Here is an 18750-nt window from a genome sequence, read left to right on the forward strand (position 1 = left end):
GCCTTTTCACATGTCTGTGTGACCAGTGCTGGTGTTTACCATATAAGCTTGGCCAGATCAAAAAGCGGCCTCGTTGATGGGGAGGGCAATCCTTGAGGAGGATGTATGTAATATGTCCAGGAACTTATGGTGGGTGTCCTTCACCTCCTCTAGAGGGATTTTCAGTGTATCCACCACTCTCTTTGTAAGGTCTTGAAAACCTCTGCCATGGATGCAGGAGTGGGCATCACTGCCTCATCTGGAAACAAGGAAAAGAAATTAGATTGTGATGTGGCCTCCTCTTCTAGTCCAATCTCCTGTTGCTCAGGAGGCTCTAGATATGGAGGCAGAGGGAGGGGACCTCACGGATTCCCAGGGGGTGACACTAGATGCCCAGGAGGTCTGGTGCCTATAGGCCACCCATGGATCCAGTAAGGCCACTGGGGTGGTGGAAAGGGCATGGGTGGCAGAGCCCATTGCTGGTCATATCCTGGTGGTTGAGGTCCAGAACAGAAGGTGTATCTGGGAAGGCCCAGATTGATGGTGGGAAGGAGCATAACAAGAGTGGCGAGAGAGAGCATCCTCCTGGTTGTATTGAGAGTCTTCACTGGATATTGGTGGAGCAGACAAGGAGACTGGAGGTGAACAGCTCGGTACCATGGTGACTCCAGTGGTCAAATTGTGCCCGGTACTGGGGCTCCAGCACTAAGTAAAGGGTACTCTCAGATACCACCAGATCCTTAGAAAACCAAAATTCCTATGGTACCGTGGCAATCAGTACTATCAGGCCTTTCCATTGCTGACTTGTCAGTACCAAGCAATCTGGCGACATTGGCCAAGATGAGCAGTCCGAACAAGGTTGTTTAGCTGTCATCAGTACAGAGGTCTTCCACACTGGTGCTCTCTTCACGGAGGCAGTGGTACAGCCCATACTCCTATCTCCAACTGGTGGTACCACTGCCTCAGCACCTGTGCCTATAGGGTCCTTGGCTTAGTAGCAGTGTCTCCACTGAATGACCCATGCGATTTGTTGGTTCCATGCTTAGGAGCCATCGGTACTGAAATGACCAAACGTGCCGGAGATCTCCTCAGGGCTCATTGTGAGGGCTCGTAGCTCTCTTTTTTGGAATCTGAAGGTTTCTTCCTTGGTTCACCCCCTTTGGAGGTAGAAGACTGCAGTAATGTCTCTTCAATGAGGTGAGCCTCGGGAACTGGCTTGGTTGCAGAGGTCCCTCCACCAGGAGCAGTTTCAGCTTTAGTTCCCGTTTTTCCCAGAATCAGGCATTTAGCTACTGGCAAAAAGTACACTTCTGTGGAATGTGGGCCTCTCTGAGGCAATGGACACAGTGGGAATGTCCATCTGTTATTGGTATGGCCTCTCTGCAGGAGAGGCTCCCCTGGGCTTAAGAGGTATCAGGCATACCCCTTGCTGGGGACAATCTCTGGTGGGGGGGGGAGAGAAGGGATAAATATATTTTAACAGGGAAGGGACAAAATGTAACTGAAACCCTATCACACTAAGAACATCTAAGATAAAGGGATTCTAAGAGGTAAAGTATCTCTATCCAGGGGCAACTGAGAAGGAAATGAGGGTTTTAGACCACACAGCACTAGTTAGCCTCAAGGCAGAGCATGAGTGGGAGAGAACGCATGTGCAAGCCAAAACAGACACTGCTACCGAAGACCTCTGATCAGAAGTGCAGGGATGCAGACACACCTACAGCGGAGCACCCATAGAAACACTATCTGAAGAACATGTTAAAAATTACTTAGTCCAGTTAGATGTCTTCAAGTCCCCAGAGCCTGATGAAATCCATCCTAGAATATGCCAGGAGCTGACTTAGGAGATATCTGAGCCATTAGCAAGTATCTTGGGAGAGACTCCAGAGGACTAGAAGAGGGCAAATATAGTGCCAAATCGATAAAAAGGAGAATAAGGACAATCCAGGGAATTACAGACCAGTCAGCTTAACTTCAATACCCAAAAAGATAATGGAACAAATAATCAAGCAATCATTTTGCAAATACTTAGAAGATAATAAGGCGATAAGTACCAGTCAACACGGATTTGTCAAGTACAAAACATGTCAAACCAACCAAAGAGCTTTCTTTAACAGGGTGACAAAAGCCTTAAGGATAGGAGGAAAGCAGTAGATGTGGTATATTTTGACTTTAGTAATACTTTTGGTACTGTCTCACGTGACCTTCTCAAACTAGGGAAATACAGCCTAGCCCTAGATGGAGCTACTATAAGGTGGGTGGGTAACTGGTTGGAAAACCATTCCCTGAGAGTAGTTATCAGTGGTTCACAGTCAAGCTGAAAGGTCATATTGAGTGGGATCCCGCAGGGATCAGTCCTGAGTCCCATTCTGTTCAATATCTTCATCAATTATTTAGATAATGGCATAGGGAGTACAGTTATAAAGTTCACGAAAAATAAGCTGGGAGGTATTGCAAGTGCTTTGGAGGATAGGATTAAAATTCAAAATGACCTGGACAAACTGGAGAAATGGTCTGAAGTAAACAGGATGAAATTCAATAAGGACTAATGCAAAGTACTCCACTTAGGAAGGAACAATCAATTGCATATAGACAAAATGGGAAATGACTGCCTAGGAAGGAGTACTGCAGAAAGGGATCTCCGGCTTACAGTGGATCACAAGCAAAATAGGAGTCAACAGTGTAACACCGTTTCCAAAAAAAACAAACCCAAACATCATTCTGGGATTTATTAGCAGAAGTGTTGTAAGCAAGACTCTTCCACTCTACTCAGGCCTCACCTCAAGTATTGTGTCCACTTTTGGGTGTCACATTTCAGGAAAGATGCGAACAAACTGGAGAAAGTCCAGAGGAGAGCAACAAAAATTATTAAAAGTCTAGAAAATATGATCTCTGAGGAAAGATTGAAACAACTACGTTTGTTTAGTCTGGAGAAGAGAAGACTGAGGAGGGACGAGAAGACTGAGGAGGGACATGACTGTTTTCAAGTAATATAAGGCTGTTACAAGGAGGAAGATGAAAAAATTGTTCTCCTTAATCCAGAAGTGGGAAAACTATGGCCCGCAGGACCGTCCTGCTTGTCCCCCAAGCTCCCGGCCTGGGAGGTTAGCCCCCGGCCCCTCCCCCGCTGTTCCATCTACCCCCCCCAGCCACACCACTGCGCAGGCAACGCTCTGGGCAGCGAGGCTGCCCGCTTATGCAGGGCAGCGCAGCAGCGTGTCTGGCTTCGGCCGGGCGGCACAGCAGCCAGACATGCTGCTCTGAGCAGCATGGTAAGGGGGCCGGGGCGTTGGATAAGGGGCAGTTGGTCCTGGGGGACAGGCAGGGGGTTGTTGGATGGGGGGGCAGTCAGAGAACAGGGAGCAGTTGGATAAAGCAGAGGTTCGGGGGGGGGGCGCCGTTAGGGGCAGGGGTCCCAGGAGGGGGCAGTCAGGGGACAAGGAGCGGGGATTGCATGGGTCAGGGGTTTTGAAGAGCGCAGACAGGGGGCAGGTGCCAGGCTGTTTGGGGGGCACAACCTTCCCTACCCAGCCCTCCGTACAGTTTTGTACCCCGATGTGGCCCTCAGGCCAAAAAGTTTGCCCACCCCTGCCTTAATCTGTAAGGATAGGACAAGCAGCAATGGGTTTCAATGGCAGCAAGGGCACTTTAGGTTGGACATTAGGAAAATCTTCCTGCCAGGGTAGTTAAGCACTGGAATAAAATTTCCTAGGGAGGTTGTGGATGACCTCGAGGTACCTTCCAGTCCTACAATTTCTATGATTATACAGTGGGTCTGGAGACTACGGCTCAAATCTCAGTGAGGGTCACTAAAGAAAAAAATGGATTAGTGATCTCATCTTAGCTCCATTTATCATCACCTCTAGACCACCACAATTTGGCATAGTCCAGTAACTGTTCTAGAGACCAAGATCAGACTGCGTGTATTGAGAGCTGTGTGCAGAAGCTAGCAAAGTGCTTGACTGTACAATGCCTGACTCAGACAAGTACTACTGGCCACTCATGTTCCCGAGCACTAACTTTACATTTTTGAGTAGTCACATAAAAAAAAAAAAAAAACACACCACCTGACTTCAGTTTTCCAATACAAAATTACAGTAAATAAGGCATGCATTCAACACCTTAGAGAAAGGTTTAATATATATATAACCATCTCATTGATACAATAACCAAGAAACATTTCCCCAAGTGCATCACGGAACATTTTGTCAGTAAGTACTGTGATACCCAATGTTTACCAAAGCACAAATGTGGTTTTTTTATACTGATGAGGGTTGCCTATAACAGTAAGTGACAGTGTATTGGAGTCAATATTTGAAACAAGGCATCACTCCCACTATTTTTAAATGCATGAATAGACTTTTCTGGAAGCAGTGTTTTTAGCTTGACAGTCAAGGGACATAAGGGAACACCGGTTTTTGTTTTAGGTTCCTCACCATGCCCTACCCACCCTTCTTACTGGAGCCATTGTGGCCTTGCTCACAGATAACGAGTCCCAACAGTTGCTTCCCAGGCACCATAGTCAAATCTTAGAAGTCTCCAGCTCTCCAAAAAAGGCTGCTGGATCAGCAGAGGCTTGTACACTTTTACAGACTGATATTTAAACATTCCTCCTGACACTGAGCCTGCATTTCTCCAAATCAACACCACTGACATTTCCAACTGGTGTTAAAAGGAGTTCTTGTTGACATTTAGTTATTACTTATTCTGACTTTTCATGCCACCTGATCCTTGTTGCCACACTTTTCCCTATTTCCTCTTCTCCATGCCTACATCCTTTGTTCCTCTACTCCCCTTCATTCCTCCTCTCTCATCTTTCACCATTCCCACCTCCCTTCCCAATGTTTCACAGGCCTGGTCTACACTGGGGGTGGGGATCGATCTAAGATACGCAACTTCAGCTACAAGAATAGCGTAGCTGAAGTCGACGTATCTTAGATCAACTTAGAATCACTTACTTCACGTCCTCGCGGCGCGGGATCGACAGCCACTACTCCCCCGTCGACTCCGCTTCCGCAACTTGCAGTGGTGGAGTTCCAGAGTCGACAGCAGAGCGATCGGGGATCAATTTATCGCGTCTACACTAGACGAGATAAATCAATCCCCAACAGATTGATCACTACCTGCCGATCCGGCGGGTAGTGTAGACGTGGCCACAGAGTGCCACCAAAACAAAAGGGCGGGGGCGGAGTTAAGAGAAGATAAAAACCAAACAGACTCTAGAAATAGGCAGAGGCTTAAGGAGTAAAACTATCCAGAAAGAGGCACAGGATAACAAAGCAAATACTAGAAACAAGGCAGTGGTTGGTTGATTTTTTTTTAAACTAACACATTTTAAAGAAATTGGAAACAATCAACTTGTGCAATTGTTTATTTGTACTGTGGTGGCACCTATGAGCTCCCCAACTATCATGGACTACAATCTCACTGTGTGAGGCATGTAGAAAACAGAACAAGATGGTCCCTGTTCCAAACAGCTTATAATCTTAATACTATTACCTTTCCCTATTCCTTCCCCTGTTTGTTAGAGTCACTTGTTGCCTTCTGTCTTAAGCTATATTGTTTGGCTCTTTGGAGTAGGTTTTCTTCCATCTACCTAGCTACTGCCTCTCGGGGCAGGGGTGGGGTAGGGATGATTTACTATACTGATGAGGAAAAGCCCTTCCATCGCTGTAGCTAGTGTCTACAGCACAGTGCAGTAGCTGAAGTGACCCAGTTGTGCCAGTATTGCTCTTGAAGGGCAGACACAGCCTGAGACAGGCACTTGGAAAAACAAGGTGGGATGGCTGAACTGTCAGAAGGAGTTAGGTAAGCCACAGAGACCATCGCATCAAGAACATCCAAGAAGTCGTCTTACAGAGCTTCAAGAGGAAACTTTAGGGCACCCTCACGTGCAGTCATCTCAAATTTAATCATTCCAAAACCAAAACTAATTATTTCCCTCTCCTCTAACTCCCTTATTTCCACTGACTACTATTATCCTTCCTGTCTCCCAGGCTTGCAACCTCAGTGTAATCTGATTTATAACCCACTGGTACCCCATCCCACCCCATATCCAATCTCCATTGCTTCTTCCACATTAACTCAATCAAAATCCACTCTTGCCCCACTATTCTCACTGCCAAAATCTTTGTTCATGCACTAGCAGTCACTTGACATGCCGTAAAAAAATCTTCTAAACTCTCACCACATCTATCCAAAAGACTGCTTTAGTAAACTTCCTCTTCTGATCCCCTAACCCCTCCTACAATCCCTCAGCTAGCTTCCTGTCTTTGCACCATATTCTGTTGAGAGGCTGTCTTCCCAATGTCCCTACGTAGTCCATGCTCTGACCAAAAGACAAAAGGTTACCCATTACCTCAAGGAGGACTTGCTGGTGTCTTAAAAGAAGGTGAAGTGATGGGACAAAGTGAAATTAACTGTTCTTGACACCTTTACTGAAGCTGAATAATCTTGGCAAGAGAAAAAACTGTCACAAAAATTCCTGGCCTAGGGAACCTCAAAGTCAATTACATGCTTGTACAATGCCTGTAACAATGAAACACCAATACTACTCTGGCCTTTAGATGCTATCACGATACACTTACTAAACCACATCGGAGAAGGATTACTCACCTTTTGTCAGAGCAACACCACAAAAGTGTTACAGTGGGCAGTCCCCCAAGCAAAAAAATATATATAAATATACTACTGCTTTTAGAACTTCCCCACCAAAAAACGAAAGACAAACGTTCCCCATATAATTGAGGCATATTTGCCAACCCACCTTTATTTATTTATTCACACTGAGGAATTTTCCCAGTAAGCCCTTACCTGGATAGATAATGTACCTTTTTACGAAGCAACGCAGCCTGGAAGTTCTGAGATACAAGAGACACACTCATGATGACTTTCACAAACTGAAACACTCTGGAAAATAGCAGCTGTACTTGCTCAACTGTTCAAGACCTTGTGTTCTTTCCAGGGGGTCATTGCTTAATTACTAAACATCTACTCAGCATATTTAACATTTGAAATGTTTTCAACAATAGTTCAATGCCAAGTAGTTTAATATACACAAATGTCATTTACTTTTTAAAATGAATACAGTACTTGAAAAAGGTACTGGATTGACAGTCACAGACAATAAACTTCTCCATTTGGCCACATAATGGACAGTATTGGGTGGTAGCTGTGCAAGCTCCTTAATGTTAGCTTAAGAACATGCCTCCACCACATTGTGAAAGGACGACACCTAAGAGAGCAGGCTCAGTCTTTGTGGCCATTCAATCCGTAACTCCTCTGTCAAAACTGCCAACAAGGATGCTAATTACTGTGTTTTTTATAATCAGGATCCTTAACTATTGGAAAATGAACCAAGACTAAGTAATTCATCTACCACAGGCTGCCAGATGGTAATTTCTGGTCAGTAATGAAGAAGGCTAGCTTTAAAATGCTGAGAGGTAAAAAGTTCACTGTATGCATTGTTACCAGTTTCCTGAGCCATCTAGTTGCTATAAACTATTTTTTAATTGAATAATGCATTTTGACTTTGAAGCGATCAGACTGATTAAATGAAAACTGGTATGGAGATATAGAAATATGTGAAGTGCAACTCTTCCAGAAAGGCAGAAAAACAGTATGAAAACAAACAGATACATTCAATGCTTACCCATCTCTTCCTTTACTGACAATTTTAACTTCAAAATAGTATATTCCACAGGCTGCAGGTATAGGATGTGTGGCTCGAACTGAAGCAGCATCCTTTGGAGTTTTGCCATGACCTGCAAAACAGTTAAAATATACTAATTTACATTAAAACCTAAAGTAAACTGTAGAAGTGCAAGTTTGACAGTGTACAAGTCAGTTGTTCAAAATAAAGGATTTGAGTAGTCAATTTACTTCAGTGCATAAAAAATTTCTGATCAGACTCATTATTTGTGTATGGAACAGCATATGAAGTAATGTTATTATGAACGTGTTTAGAATATGCTAGCCATTGTCCTTTGTCTAAACATGCCGAGAGACATACTCTGTCTGTGCTGCTTAAAAAAGGCTTTACAGATATCTGAAAACAAACAATTACAAAACAAGATTCATTCTGTTTGCAATAAAATGTGGCTATATAATTGGACAACAGTCCACATAATAAGTCTTGAAAACGTTGCATGGCTTCTCAGTTGCACAGCATTTACTGATTTTTATAAACTGAAATGTGATACAATTGAGTTTAATCTACTGCTCGGTATACTTATATTTCTTTAAAACTATTTCAAGATATTTTGTTACTGTTGTCTACAATAAAACGGTCAGTTACTTTACAGCAAGCACAGCAGGTGGCTTATTTCCATGTTCTGAATTTCTTTGATTTCAACAATGCATTAACCCAGGGGTCCCCAACGCGGTGCCCGCAGGCACCATGACACCCACCGGGGCATTTTTGTGCGCCCAAAGGACACCCCACCGCCTAAATGCCGCCGAGAAGCGTTGCCGTTTCTCTGCAGCATTTCAGTGGCGGCGCTTCTTCTCGCTGCCGCTTTTCGACGGCAAGGTGTCCGGCGCCCGCCACGGTCTTCTGGGAATAGCATATTGCTATTCCCACAAGAAAGGCTGGGGAACACTGCATTAACGTCATAAAGTCTTCAAATAAGTAAACGTAGGCCCTGCTCTTTTGGTTACAAAACAGCAAATGCTATATCAATCTGCTACTGCAAGAAGTCCTAATCTCTGTGTTTTTGGCCTTGGACAGTGGTTTTCAAATTCTAGTTGGCTGTGTACTACCTTTAGTATGTGTCATTAATAACCTCTTATTTTTAATTTAAAACTGTATGAATAATCCAACATTGATTTTTTACTGAAAGTTATAAGTAGCCTGTAATTTACTTTCTGCAGTCAAGTCATGCTCCTGCCATGTACTCAAATTACAAGACTGAATGCACTTATTGTATTTCTCAACACTGGTAAGTTATAATTACCCCAGGATGATTCTATTAGAGTAATAAGCAAATCTACAGCTCTAGAAGTTCCAGAATAAGTTTTTGTTTTGTTCTTAAGTGTTAGCAGTTCATTGTTTAGATGCCATAAATTAGGTTGCCAGACTTGTCTATACAGAAGTCCTTGGGCCTAATAAGCAGCCAAAGCCTTAAAGGGGCCTCTCTGAAGCTTGTGAGCAGAGCATGAACTCTGACTGTTGTGTTTAAAGGAGGTACTATTAATTTAGAAATTACTTGAGTTAAAAAAAATTCCAACCTGTTTACAAGTAAAACCAAAGAACTGACTACAGAAAAAATATTTTCCCAAGTTTACTTTATCCATTTGAAAGTGATTTCTGTAGTTCGTTTAACTGCTTCCACTGTATATTCAAGTCAGTTTCCGCTATTTGTGTGGGCCTTTCATACAACAGAAGAGAAAAACATTTTATGAACTAAGAAAACGCAACTGTAAAGCCACTATATTGCCAGGGAGACTCAGGAGAAAGTGGCACCCCAAACTACTTTTAGCTCATTTTAAAAACTGACTCCATTTCAAGTTTCTGTCCCTTCAAAAGTTTCCTTATTGTTCCTATGTAGGCGCTGAATTTTAAATATACAGGTTTTTGTCTCAGATGATCTGCGGTTATCACTTTTGACAGTGAATTCCACTGCAAGGAATGCAGTCGGCCGAGTATCTCAAACGTCACACACACCTGTAAAGCATCCCCACCTTTTTCTCTACATTACCTAAAGTAGAGAGCTTTCCTTTTAAAGACTATCATCGCCTGTGTCTCATTTATTTTTCATAAGGGTCTTCAGAGGATGACATTTTTAAAGTGTATATTTAAAATATTTAACTAAGGGCTTCAAAAAAAAAAAAAGTCTTCTGCAAAGAGATAGGACCTTACACAGCCGTTTCACAGCCATCCACTACAGATTTTAGTTTTACTTTGTAGGAGAGCTTGCAGACAACTAATTACAATAACTAGCTTTCTAAAGTTTAAACTTTGACTTTGTCCAAAAGTCTGACTTTGTCAAAAAAGGTTTTAAAAACTGGGAGGCTACAACATTCTATGAATAGGGTTTCCTGCTTTTATTATAGCAGCTAGACATTCCTGTTGATTAACTTAAAGACTTTTCAGGCATTTACAAATTGAACACAGTGTAAAAATAATCTAAGCATAAAAAAAAAAATCACGTTTGAAAAAGCCAGTTGCAACATAATAGTTTAACGTCTACTGAAAATGACATTTTTAAGCTTTCAAAAATGTAATATGTAGGCCCAATCCCGCAAAGCTCTAAGCCAGAGGTTCTCAAACTTCATTGCATCATGACCCCCTTCTGACAACAAAAATTACTACACGACCCCAGGAGTGGGGACAGAAGGCTCAAGCCTGAGCCTGCCACAGACCTGCTGCCCTGGGCGGGGAGGGAAGGAAAAGAAGAGCCAAAGCCGAACCCCAAGCTCCGCTGCCCCCGGGGGTCAGGGGGGAGAGGAGGGGAAGAGAAGAGGAGATGAAGCCCAAAGTCTTCAGCCCTGGGTAGAGGGGTCCTTTAGCCTAAGCCCCTCTACCCAGGGCTGAAGCCAAAGCCTGAGCCCCAGGCAGCAGGTCTCAAGCTTTGGGCCCAGGTGGTGGGGCTTGGGCTTCAGCAAGTCTAACACCAGCCCTAGCAACCCCATTAAAATGGGGTCCTGACCCCCAGTTTGAGAACCGCTGCTCTAAGCACATACCTTCACAAACACGGAGTAGAGTAGTCCTACTTAAGTCAATGGGCGTACCCATCTGGACAAAGCTATGCATGACCTTACACTCTTTAAATACAGCTTAAATAAATACAGTTCCAAAATCTGATTTTTGATAGTTTTAGCAGACAGCTTAGTGAGCCAGCTGAGAGAGAAATAAGAACAAAACTACTCTTGGTGAACCCATGGGGAAAGGTTTTAATGAGACCAAAAAATGGTCTGTTGAATACTGCCTTACTTCAATTTCTTCCACAGATGACACTTGGTTTTAAATTGGGCAAAATTAGATCCCAACTTTGCCACTGTAACACAGACAGCAATCAAAACAGAATCACTTTGCCATTCTTACACAGTGTTGGTTTGGTGGTACTTCAAGTGCTTCTGGGAAAACTGAACAGGATTACCACAACCAGATCCCTCCCTTTTGTTTATTAGAAAAATTTAGAGATACAACTGGATGCACTGGAAGTCAGCTAGAAGATTTTTAACTTGGCATTAGAGGCAATTCAGAGAGGACTTGTCTTTACATGGAAAGAAAAAAGACTGCACCGTCAAAGGTGTGGTTAATATCTATTAGCCAAAGCCTCACTGAAAAAAATCCTATCAATGGCTGTTTATTCAAATTGTATCATTTTTGCCCATTTTGTTTGGGCAATCACCCACAGGTGACCTAAATGAACTCTGTTTCTAGGAAATAACAAATTAAAAAACAAACCAACCAGGATTACAGGTTTTTTGTCTGTTTGTTTGAAAAACTGTACCGCTTATGGTTTGTCCTGTCTATTTAGGTAAATCTCTTTATGATTATCTTCGCAATTAAATCCTGTGCTACTTTTTGGCTTATGATCACAGACACAGTATTAGAAAACATAACTATCAGAGAGTATCGGTGAACATTAACATGTTAGAAAATCACTGGAACATTTTCATTTCCCATTTTATTGTGAATGAATGAAAATTTAAAAATATTTAAACCAATAATTCAAAGATAGTATTTTCATACGAATTCCATTTTGTTGGGGCCTATACCCTATAAAAATGGACCTTTATGTCTGATCAACGTTCTCACCTTCAGCTAAGGACTGTTAGATGACAATGAAAGGTATATTAGCAAGTTGACAAACGCGTTTTTCTGAAATGGTTTTACCTTTCTCATTTATGAAGCTATACCAAGAAAAGTCTAAGTAATCAATGTAAAATAGTGCTAGGTCAATTCTAATCAATCTGTAGATAGTTTGCGGTGTTCCAGAGGGCCCAATTTCAGCTTATTCCTATTTTATATTTATTTTGTGACAGATTTAAGAAACATAGGTGAGGTATTACTGATGCCCATATATGTATTTTTTTCTAAAGTATATATGTCTAAACTTTGACAAAACTATAGAATTAAGAATCGGAATTTCTAAAATACATAACTGAATGACTGACTCAGAAGTTTTGGGAAAAAATTATGCTGGTTCTGGTAGGTGATATGAGGACAGCTAGATGCTCCCCTCACACACAGCCTCACCATTTTTATGAGAGTATGCTTCAGATGGACAATGTTGTACAGTTTTGGCAGTGATCTTTAATTTTTGTTTGCCCCTGAGAATGTATGCTAATGGCCTGTTTTCATCATCTTAATGCCATCAGACTGTAGTCCTTCCTCTTGCACCTTGACCTGGTAACCACTATCTCCTTTTGAGACAGATCTGATTAGTTCAAGTGCTCTACATTAGGTTTACAAAAAGACAATGATCCAGTGAATGCTATTCATGCAGAACGAAGCAACACAACTGTCAAGGGTGGGAGAAGACATTCTGTCTACCTGAAACTCTGTATGGACTATCTAGTGGTGGGCAGGAAAATTACAAATCCTCAAACTCCATGAGATATGGATTTCCTTTTTCTCATAAACCAGAGAAAACAAAAAACTCAAATCTGGCAATATGACAGTTTGTTCAAATTATTAAGTGATCTGAAAAAATAAACAGAGGACCGACTACAAACTGAAAAGTGGTTTTTTCACACAATTATTTTTTCATAAGCATGTTTCGATTTTAAGATACTGCACACTAATATCTGGGAAATCAAAATGTGGCCTCGACACTGACCTCTACACTTTCTCCATACAGCTCACTCAATGGCAGGATTTTCCTACCGTCAACTTACTTCTCTCCTCTTCCCTTCATCTTCAATATTTCACAAAGAAAACCTCCCATCAGAGAGGAAAGTTCACTTGGGACATTAAACAGGAGGCGAAACAAAAGTGAGAGAAACAGGTGGAAGGGAAAAGAAGAGGGAAGATGTTTGGAGAGGAAAATGATGTTATCAGAACAGTGCCAATCACAGATAAGGAACAAATGCTTCCAGAAAAGTTGATTCTATCAGAATGTTGGAGGGGCAACAGAGGAAGGTTAAATAAATGTATTTAAGGTACAAAAACAAGACCAAGAGGAAGAAGGATGATTTAGTTGGTTTTGGTCCTGCTTTGAGCAGGGGATTGGGCTAGATGACCTCTTGAGGTCTCTTCCAACCCTATGATTCTAAAGGAGTCATTTTTTTGGTCTTGCATGCGTCTCAACTGGATCTATTTTTCAAGTGGACTGATGGAGAATCCCACAAATCTCTCCCCAATCCAAATGTGTCAATCAAAATCTTTACAAAAACAAAACTACTGGTTCTCAAACTACAAAGAACCAAATGTTCCTTCCCCATTGTCTAGATAGCTGAAGGTGTATTGCCTGTGCCAGCACTTACAAGATTAGAGAGACTGAACCTTTTCTTTAATTGGAGCCCTATTTGAAATAGTTTTGCAATGGGTGACATTCTATAAAATGCAAGAACACAGTTGATACCATCTTTCCTTATTTCCATCATCCATTCTCCGTCCTGTCCTTTTCTATTTTGTTTTGTCTTGCTTGCGTCTTTTAATGTTGTTGGGGGTTTTCTTTGGTCATTTATTTTCTTTTAGTTCTCCCCTCACAAGTAGATACAGAGAAGTGGGGTGGCGTCTGTTGGTGCCAGCCGTAGCTTAGCCAAAAATTGCAAAAGCAAAGAAACAAAGCGAAGCTTGGGCTACCAGCATATATAGGAGCTACTCCAATGCCTGTCTATGGGCTTGTCTACATGTAAAACACTACAATGGCACAGCTATACCAATGTAAATTCCTAGTGTAGACCAGGCCAAAATTAAAGGTGACAATGGAACAGGGAGGGAAAGATGGGCAGTTTTCAAGCAGCCATTCACTGCTTTAACAATATAGCACATTTCTAGTTAGGAGAAGTAGAGGAGGCTATGTGTATTACAGTTGCCCCTCACCCACTCCACTTCTGATCCACGTTCCCTTGGACTAGTCTGGTGACCCCTATTGGTCTATTCATCCTTCATCCCCGCATTGTCGTCAAGTAAGATTAAGTTAACAGTAATTAGCGTGATAACTTAGTCAATGTACTTTTACAGCAACAATCTCCCTAGTTTCCAAGTGCCCAATGTTCTCTAAGTAGCCGCCCACGTTTCAAAAACACATGGTTACATCCTGCTGGTGGGAGGGCTGAGGAAGAGGGCAAAGAGAAAAACAACTATATTGTCACATTAAAACAGATCAGAAAGATTCTATATTTACCTGTTTATTATATACTATTATTTAAAACACACAGCAAAAAAAACCAAATACAAGTGGGAGGACTTGCTAACCATAAAGCTATGTCCTTGCTATGAGAATCCTTACAGCAGCCAGATCCCAGTACACACAAAATACTCCTAAAAATATCAAAGTAATAAAAATCCAAACAAAAGCCATTGGTTTTTGTATGTTTGCATCAAACTTCGTGTTACATAAAATGAATATTTTGTATTTAATATAGATTAGGACCTGTCTATTGTAGGCTATTTTACAGAATACATCTAGCCTTTTTTGGCACCCATATCATATGATTTGTATGTTTTGTGTTGCCATCTTCCTCCTCTTTGAATCAACCGTAAAATGTTTCTCAAGACTTCACTTGAGCTTCACCTCTGTAAACTTTGAGAAAGAGTAACCACAAGGTTTTAGGGTTATTCCTCCCCTCCCCCATACTCATTTTGACTACAATCTGACCTCGCCATCGTTTCCAACCCAGAAGCTGTTTTTAATCTGAAGCATTTCTACTTTAGGACTTGGGCGTGGAATGCCAGATGTGTGTTTTTTTCAGGTCAGAGTGAACTCATGTTTCTAGCTTATATGACATTTTCACAACAACCAATGCTTAAAGTACCTTATTGTTATCTCTGGCTGATTTACCAGTGTATGTAATTTGCATATCTTTTCTTCTGCAATAAAAGCCTTAACAATACTGTAAACTGATCTGTGAGAAACCTGAGCACAAAGTATGAGATTGAGATTAAAATGTAGGAAAAACTAATCTTGAATATTACCCACACTACTACTCTCAACATTATGAATAGTACTTACACAGGGACTATAATCAGTGACTACTTTTAATTCTATTATTTCATATGTTTCATTTCCTACAAATCAAGATGTGTTTTCTCTGTGGCTTCCCCTCCCTGACATTTCCGTGTTTAGTAGTTTTACATTTATGCATCTTATAACTCCTTATACTGCCTGTTCTCTCCATTTCTAGACAAAAAGCATTTCTTGTCCTTATTTTTGTAGCTAGACACATGACACCATGCCGATTCTGCTTTATTCTCCTGCTTGTCCTCAAACTCGTTTGATAACAGAATCAACAGGCTGAGGAAGTCTACTAGTTTATAGCCCCCCCAAAAAAGAAAAAAAAAACCTAGTGAGAAAGGAGAAGAGATCGGATAGGCCTTCCCGCTCCTCTCCCACGGGTTTATACTGGGGGGGGGGGGGAGAGGGAAACGGGGAACCCGGATGATCACCCCCCGATCATGTAAACTCTTTAGGAGATCTCAGAAAGAGTTATTTCTTGTTGTGTCTTCTCCCCGTTCAAGCTGGTGCCTTTCCCAAGCGCGATTTCCTCCCAGGTGAGGAGGAGACCCAGTAGGGGAGCAGACTTAAGTAGAAGGGGCGCTGAGGTGAGAAGCCAGGAGCCCAGGTCGTCCCCCCCCCCGGGAACTGGGCAAGGGGCCCCAGGGAGGCCGCATGTGTACATACCCCTCTCACCCCCAGGCAGTTTGTCTCTATATAGAGAGCCATGGCCTAGCTCCCGGCTCCATGCGGGGAGGGCCCTGGGTCCCGGCGGGAGCGGAGACGAGGGGGGCGCCCCCCCGGTGAGGCCGGGCCCTGCATCCAGCCCAGGGCAGACGCCCCCCGGCGGGCCGGGCTCTCACCTTTGTAGTGCACCCGCAGGTTGTTCTGCGAGAGGCCGATGTAGCTGAATTTGTCCTTCGGGCTCCAGGAGCGGGGCAGCGGTGTTTCCTGTTCGTCCACGGCCGGGTACAGCCGCTTCAGCCGCCGCTTCAGCTCCTTCTCCTGCTCGTTGAGGGCCGGGTCCCCGTGCGGGAAGGCGGCCGGGGCGCTGCTCCCCGCCGGCAGGCCCAGGGCGGGCAGAGGCCCGGCGGCGGGCGGAGGCGGGGGAGGCGGCGGGGCCGCGGTGGCCGGTGGCGGGGGAGGCGGCGGGTGGAGCAGCAGCGCGGCCGCCGGGGCCGAGGCCGGCGCGGGGCCGGCGCTAGCGGCGGGGGCGGCGATCCCCGAGGCCTGGGGAGCTGCCGTCAACGGAAGCTGCTGCTGCTGCCCGGACATCCCGGCCTCCGCCACCTCCTGCGGCGGCGGCTGTCCGCGGACCGTCTCCGGGGCGGGCGCGGCGGGCAGGCCCGGGCACTGCGGAGCGGGGTGGGGGAGGGGGCGGTTTAGACGGGCAGCCCGGAACCGGAGTCGCGGGGGGGAGGGGAAGGGCGAGGAAGGCGGCGGTTACGGACCCGGGGCTAGTGGGGGAGCACGCGCGGGTGGCTCGAGTTCGGGCCGCTGCGCAGACAGAGGGGAGCGGGGTGAGAGCGCGAGACACCGCGGCTGGTCCCCAGGCCGGCGCCAGACGCTGCTGCTGCTGCTGCGGTGGAACGTCCCGGATCAGCTGAGCAGCTCCCCGCGGCGGCGCGAGGAGGAGGAGGAGGAGGAGGGGCTTCCGCCAATCACAGGGCGCGAGGGCGGCGCCCAATCCGCTCCTGCACGAGAGAAGGCGTGAAGGCGGGGGAGGCTGGGCCGCGCGGCGCGGCTGCACCGGGCGCTAGTGCGAAGCGTGGCAGCTGCAGGGGAGGCCTGCACGTTTGCCATGCTCTTAGTTTCGTCCGAGCCTGGGGGGCCTCCTGTCCCAGTCCTGCTTGGCTGAGACTAGAGGGCTGAACATGGGCTAGCTCAGGCTACAAGCTACTACCTGGACGAGGGGTGGGGAGCTGCAGGTACACCAGCGCCAGCAAAAATCCTAGGGGGCCTCCCTCGCTCACTCTCACCCCTGAGCCAAGAGGGTGAGATCATAGAGGAGGTTTGGAAGAGACCTCAGGAGTTCATCTGGTCCAAGCCCCTGCTCAAAGCAGGACCAGCCCCAATTAAATCATCCCAGCCGAGGCTTTGTCAAGCGGGGCCTTACAAACCTCTAAGGAAGGAGATTCCTCCACCTCCCTAGGTAACGCATTCCAGTGCTTCACCACCCTCCTAGTGAAACAGTGTTGCCTAATATCCAACTGAGACTTCCCCCACTGCAGCTTGAGACCATTGATCCTTGTTCTGTCATCTACTGCCACTGAGAACAGCCAAGCTCCATCCTCTTTGGAACCCCCCTTCAGGTAGTTGAAGGCTGCTATCAAATCCTCCCCACTCTTCTCTTCTGCAGACTAAATAACCCCAATTCCCTCAGACTCCCCTTGTAAGTCATGTGCCCCAGGCCCCTAATAATTTTCGTTGCCCTCCTCTGGACTCTCTCCTATTTGTCCACATTCCTTCTGTTAGCGGGGGGGGGACTAAAACGGGATGCAGTATTCCAGGTGTAGCCTAATCAGTGTCAAATAGAAAGGAATAATCACTTCCCTCGATCTGCTGGCAATGCGCTTACTAATACACCCCAATATGCCATTGGCCTTCTTGGTCAGTCCTGGGGGGCGGGGAAAGAAGCTCCTGCAGGCTTGGGTGGTGGTACAGTCTTGGGAGACTGAGGGAGGGAGCTGCCCTGTTGTACCTGTGGCAGTCAGCAACCTGCACAGGCATTAAATATGATCACACTTGCCTCAGGGTGCTACTGTACAATAATCCTATTTTATAGATTGGGTCTGTTGATTTTAGGCAAGGAGCCTTTTGCTTTGTAGAGGATAACACTGTTCTGTGGTGGAGTCTGGGCAGCTGTTGCTTAGCATGTTTCACAGTAGCAGCCGTGTTAGTCTGTATCCGCAAAAAGAACAGGAGTACTTGTAGCACCTTAGAGACTAACAAATTTATTAGAGCATAAGCTTTTGTGGACTACAGCCCACTTCATCGGATGCATAGAATGGAACATATAGTAAGAAGCAACCACACAACAAAAACACTAACCCAGGAACCTATCCTTGCAACAAAGCCCAATGCCAACTCTGTCCACATATTTATTCAAGTGACACCATCATAGGACCTAATCACATTAGCCACACCATCAGGGGCTCGTTCAGCTGCACATATATCAATGTGATATATGCCATCATGTGCCAGCAATGCCCCTCTGCCACGTACATTGGCCAAACCGGACAGTCTCTAGGCAAAAGAATAAATGGACACAAATCTGACATCAGGAATCATAACATTCAAAAACCGGTAGGAGAACACTTCAACATCTCTGGCCACTCAGTAAAAGACTTAAGGGTGGCAATTTTGCAATAGAAAAGCTTCAAAAACAGACTCCAGCGAGAAACTGCTGAGCTTGAATTAATATGCAGACTAGATACCATTAACTTGGGTTTGAATAGAGACTGGGAGTGGCTGGGTCATTACACGTATTGAATCTATTTCCTTAAGTTAAGTATCCTCACACCTTCTTGTCAACTGTCTGAATGGGCCATCTTGATTATCACTACAAAAGTTTTTTTCTCCTGCTGATAATAACTCATCTTAATTAGCCTCTTTCAGTTTGTATGGCAACTTCCACCTTCTCTGTATATATCTATCTATC

The 18750-nt window shown here is 44.6% G+C and overlaps 1 protein-coding gene across 3 annotated transcripts in view; it reads right to left on the bottom strand.

The window, feature by feature from the left end:
• RANBP9 (RAN binding protein 9) overlaps window positions 1-16698 on the bottom strand; it is a 71590-nt gene extending 54892 nt beyond the window's left edge. For all 3 annotated transcript variants that reach the window (XM_073331931.1, XM_073331932.1, XM_073331930.1), the window contains exons 1-2: window positions 15953-16698; window positions 7631-7742 (exon numbers count right to left, since the gene is read on the bottom strand). In XM_073331931.1, coding sequence (XP_073188032.1) covers window positions 7631-7742; window positions 15953-16364 — 524 coding nt within the window. In that variant the 5' untranslated portion in view covers window positions 16365-16698. The remainder of the gene's footprint in view (window positions 1-7630; window positions 7743-15952) is intronic.
• Between the last annotated feature and the right edge of the window lie 2052 nt (window positions 16699-18750).

This window comes from Lepidochelys kempii, chromosome 2 (assembly GCF_965140265.1).
Source record: "Lepidochelys kempii isolate rLepKem1 chromosome 2, rLepKem1.hap2, whole genome shotgun sequence".
In the NCBI taxonomy this organism is placed as follows: domain Eukaryota; kingdom Metazoa; phylum Chordata; order Testudines; family Cheloniidae; genus Lepidochelys; species Lepidochelys kempii.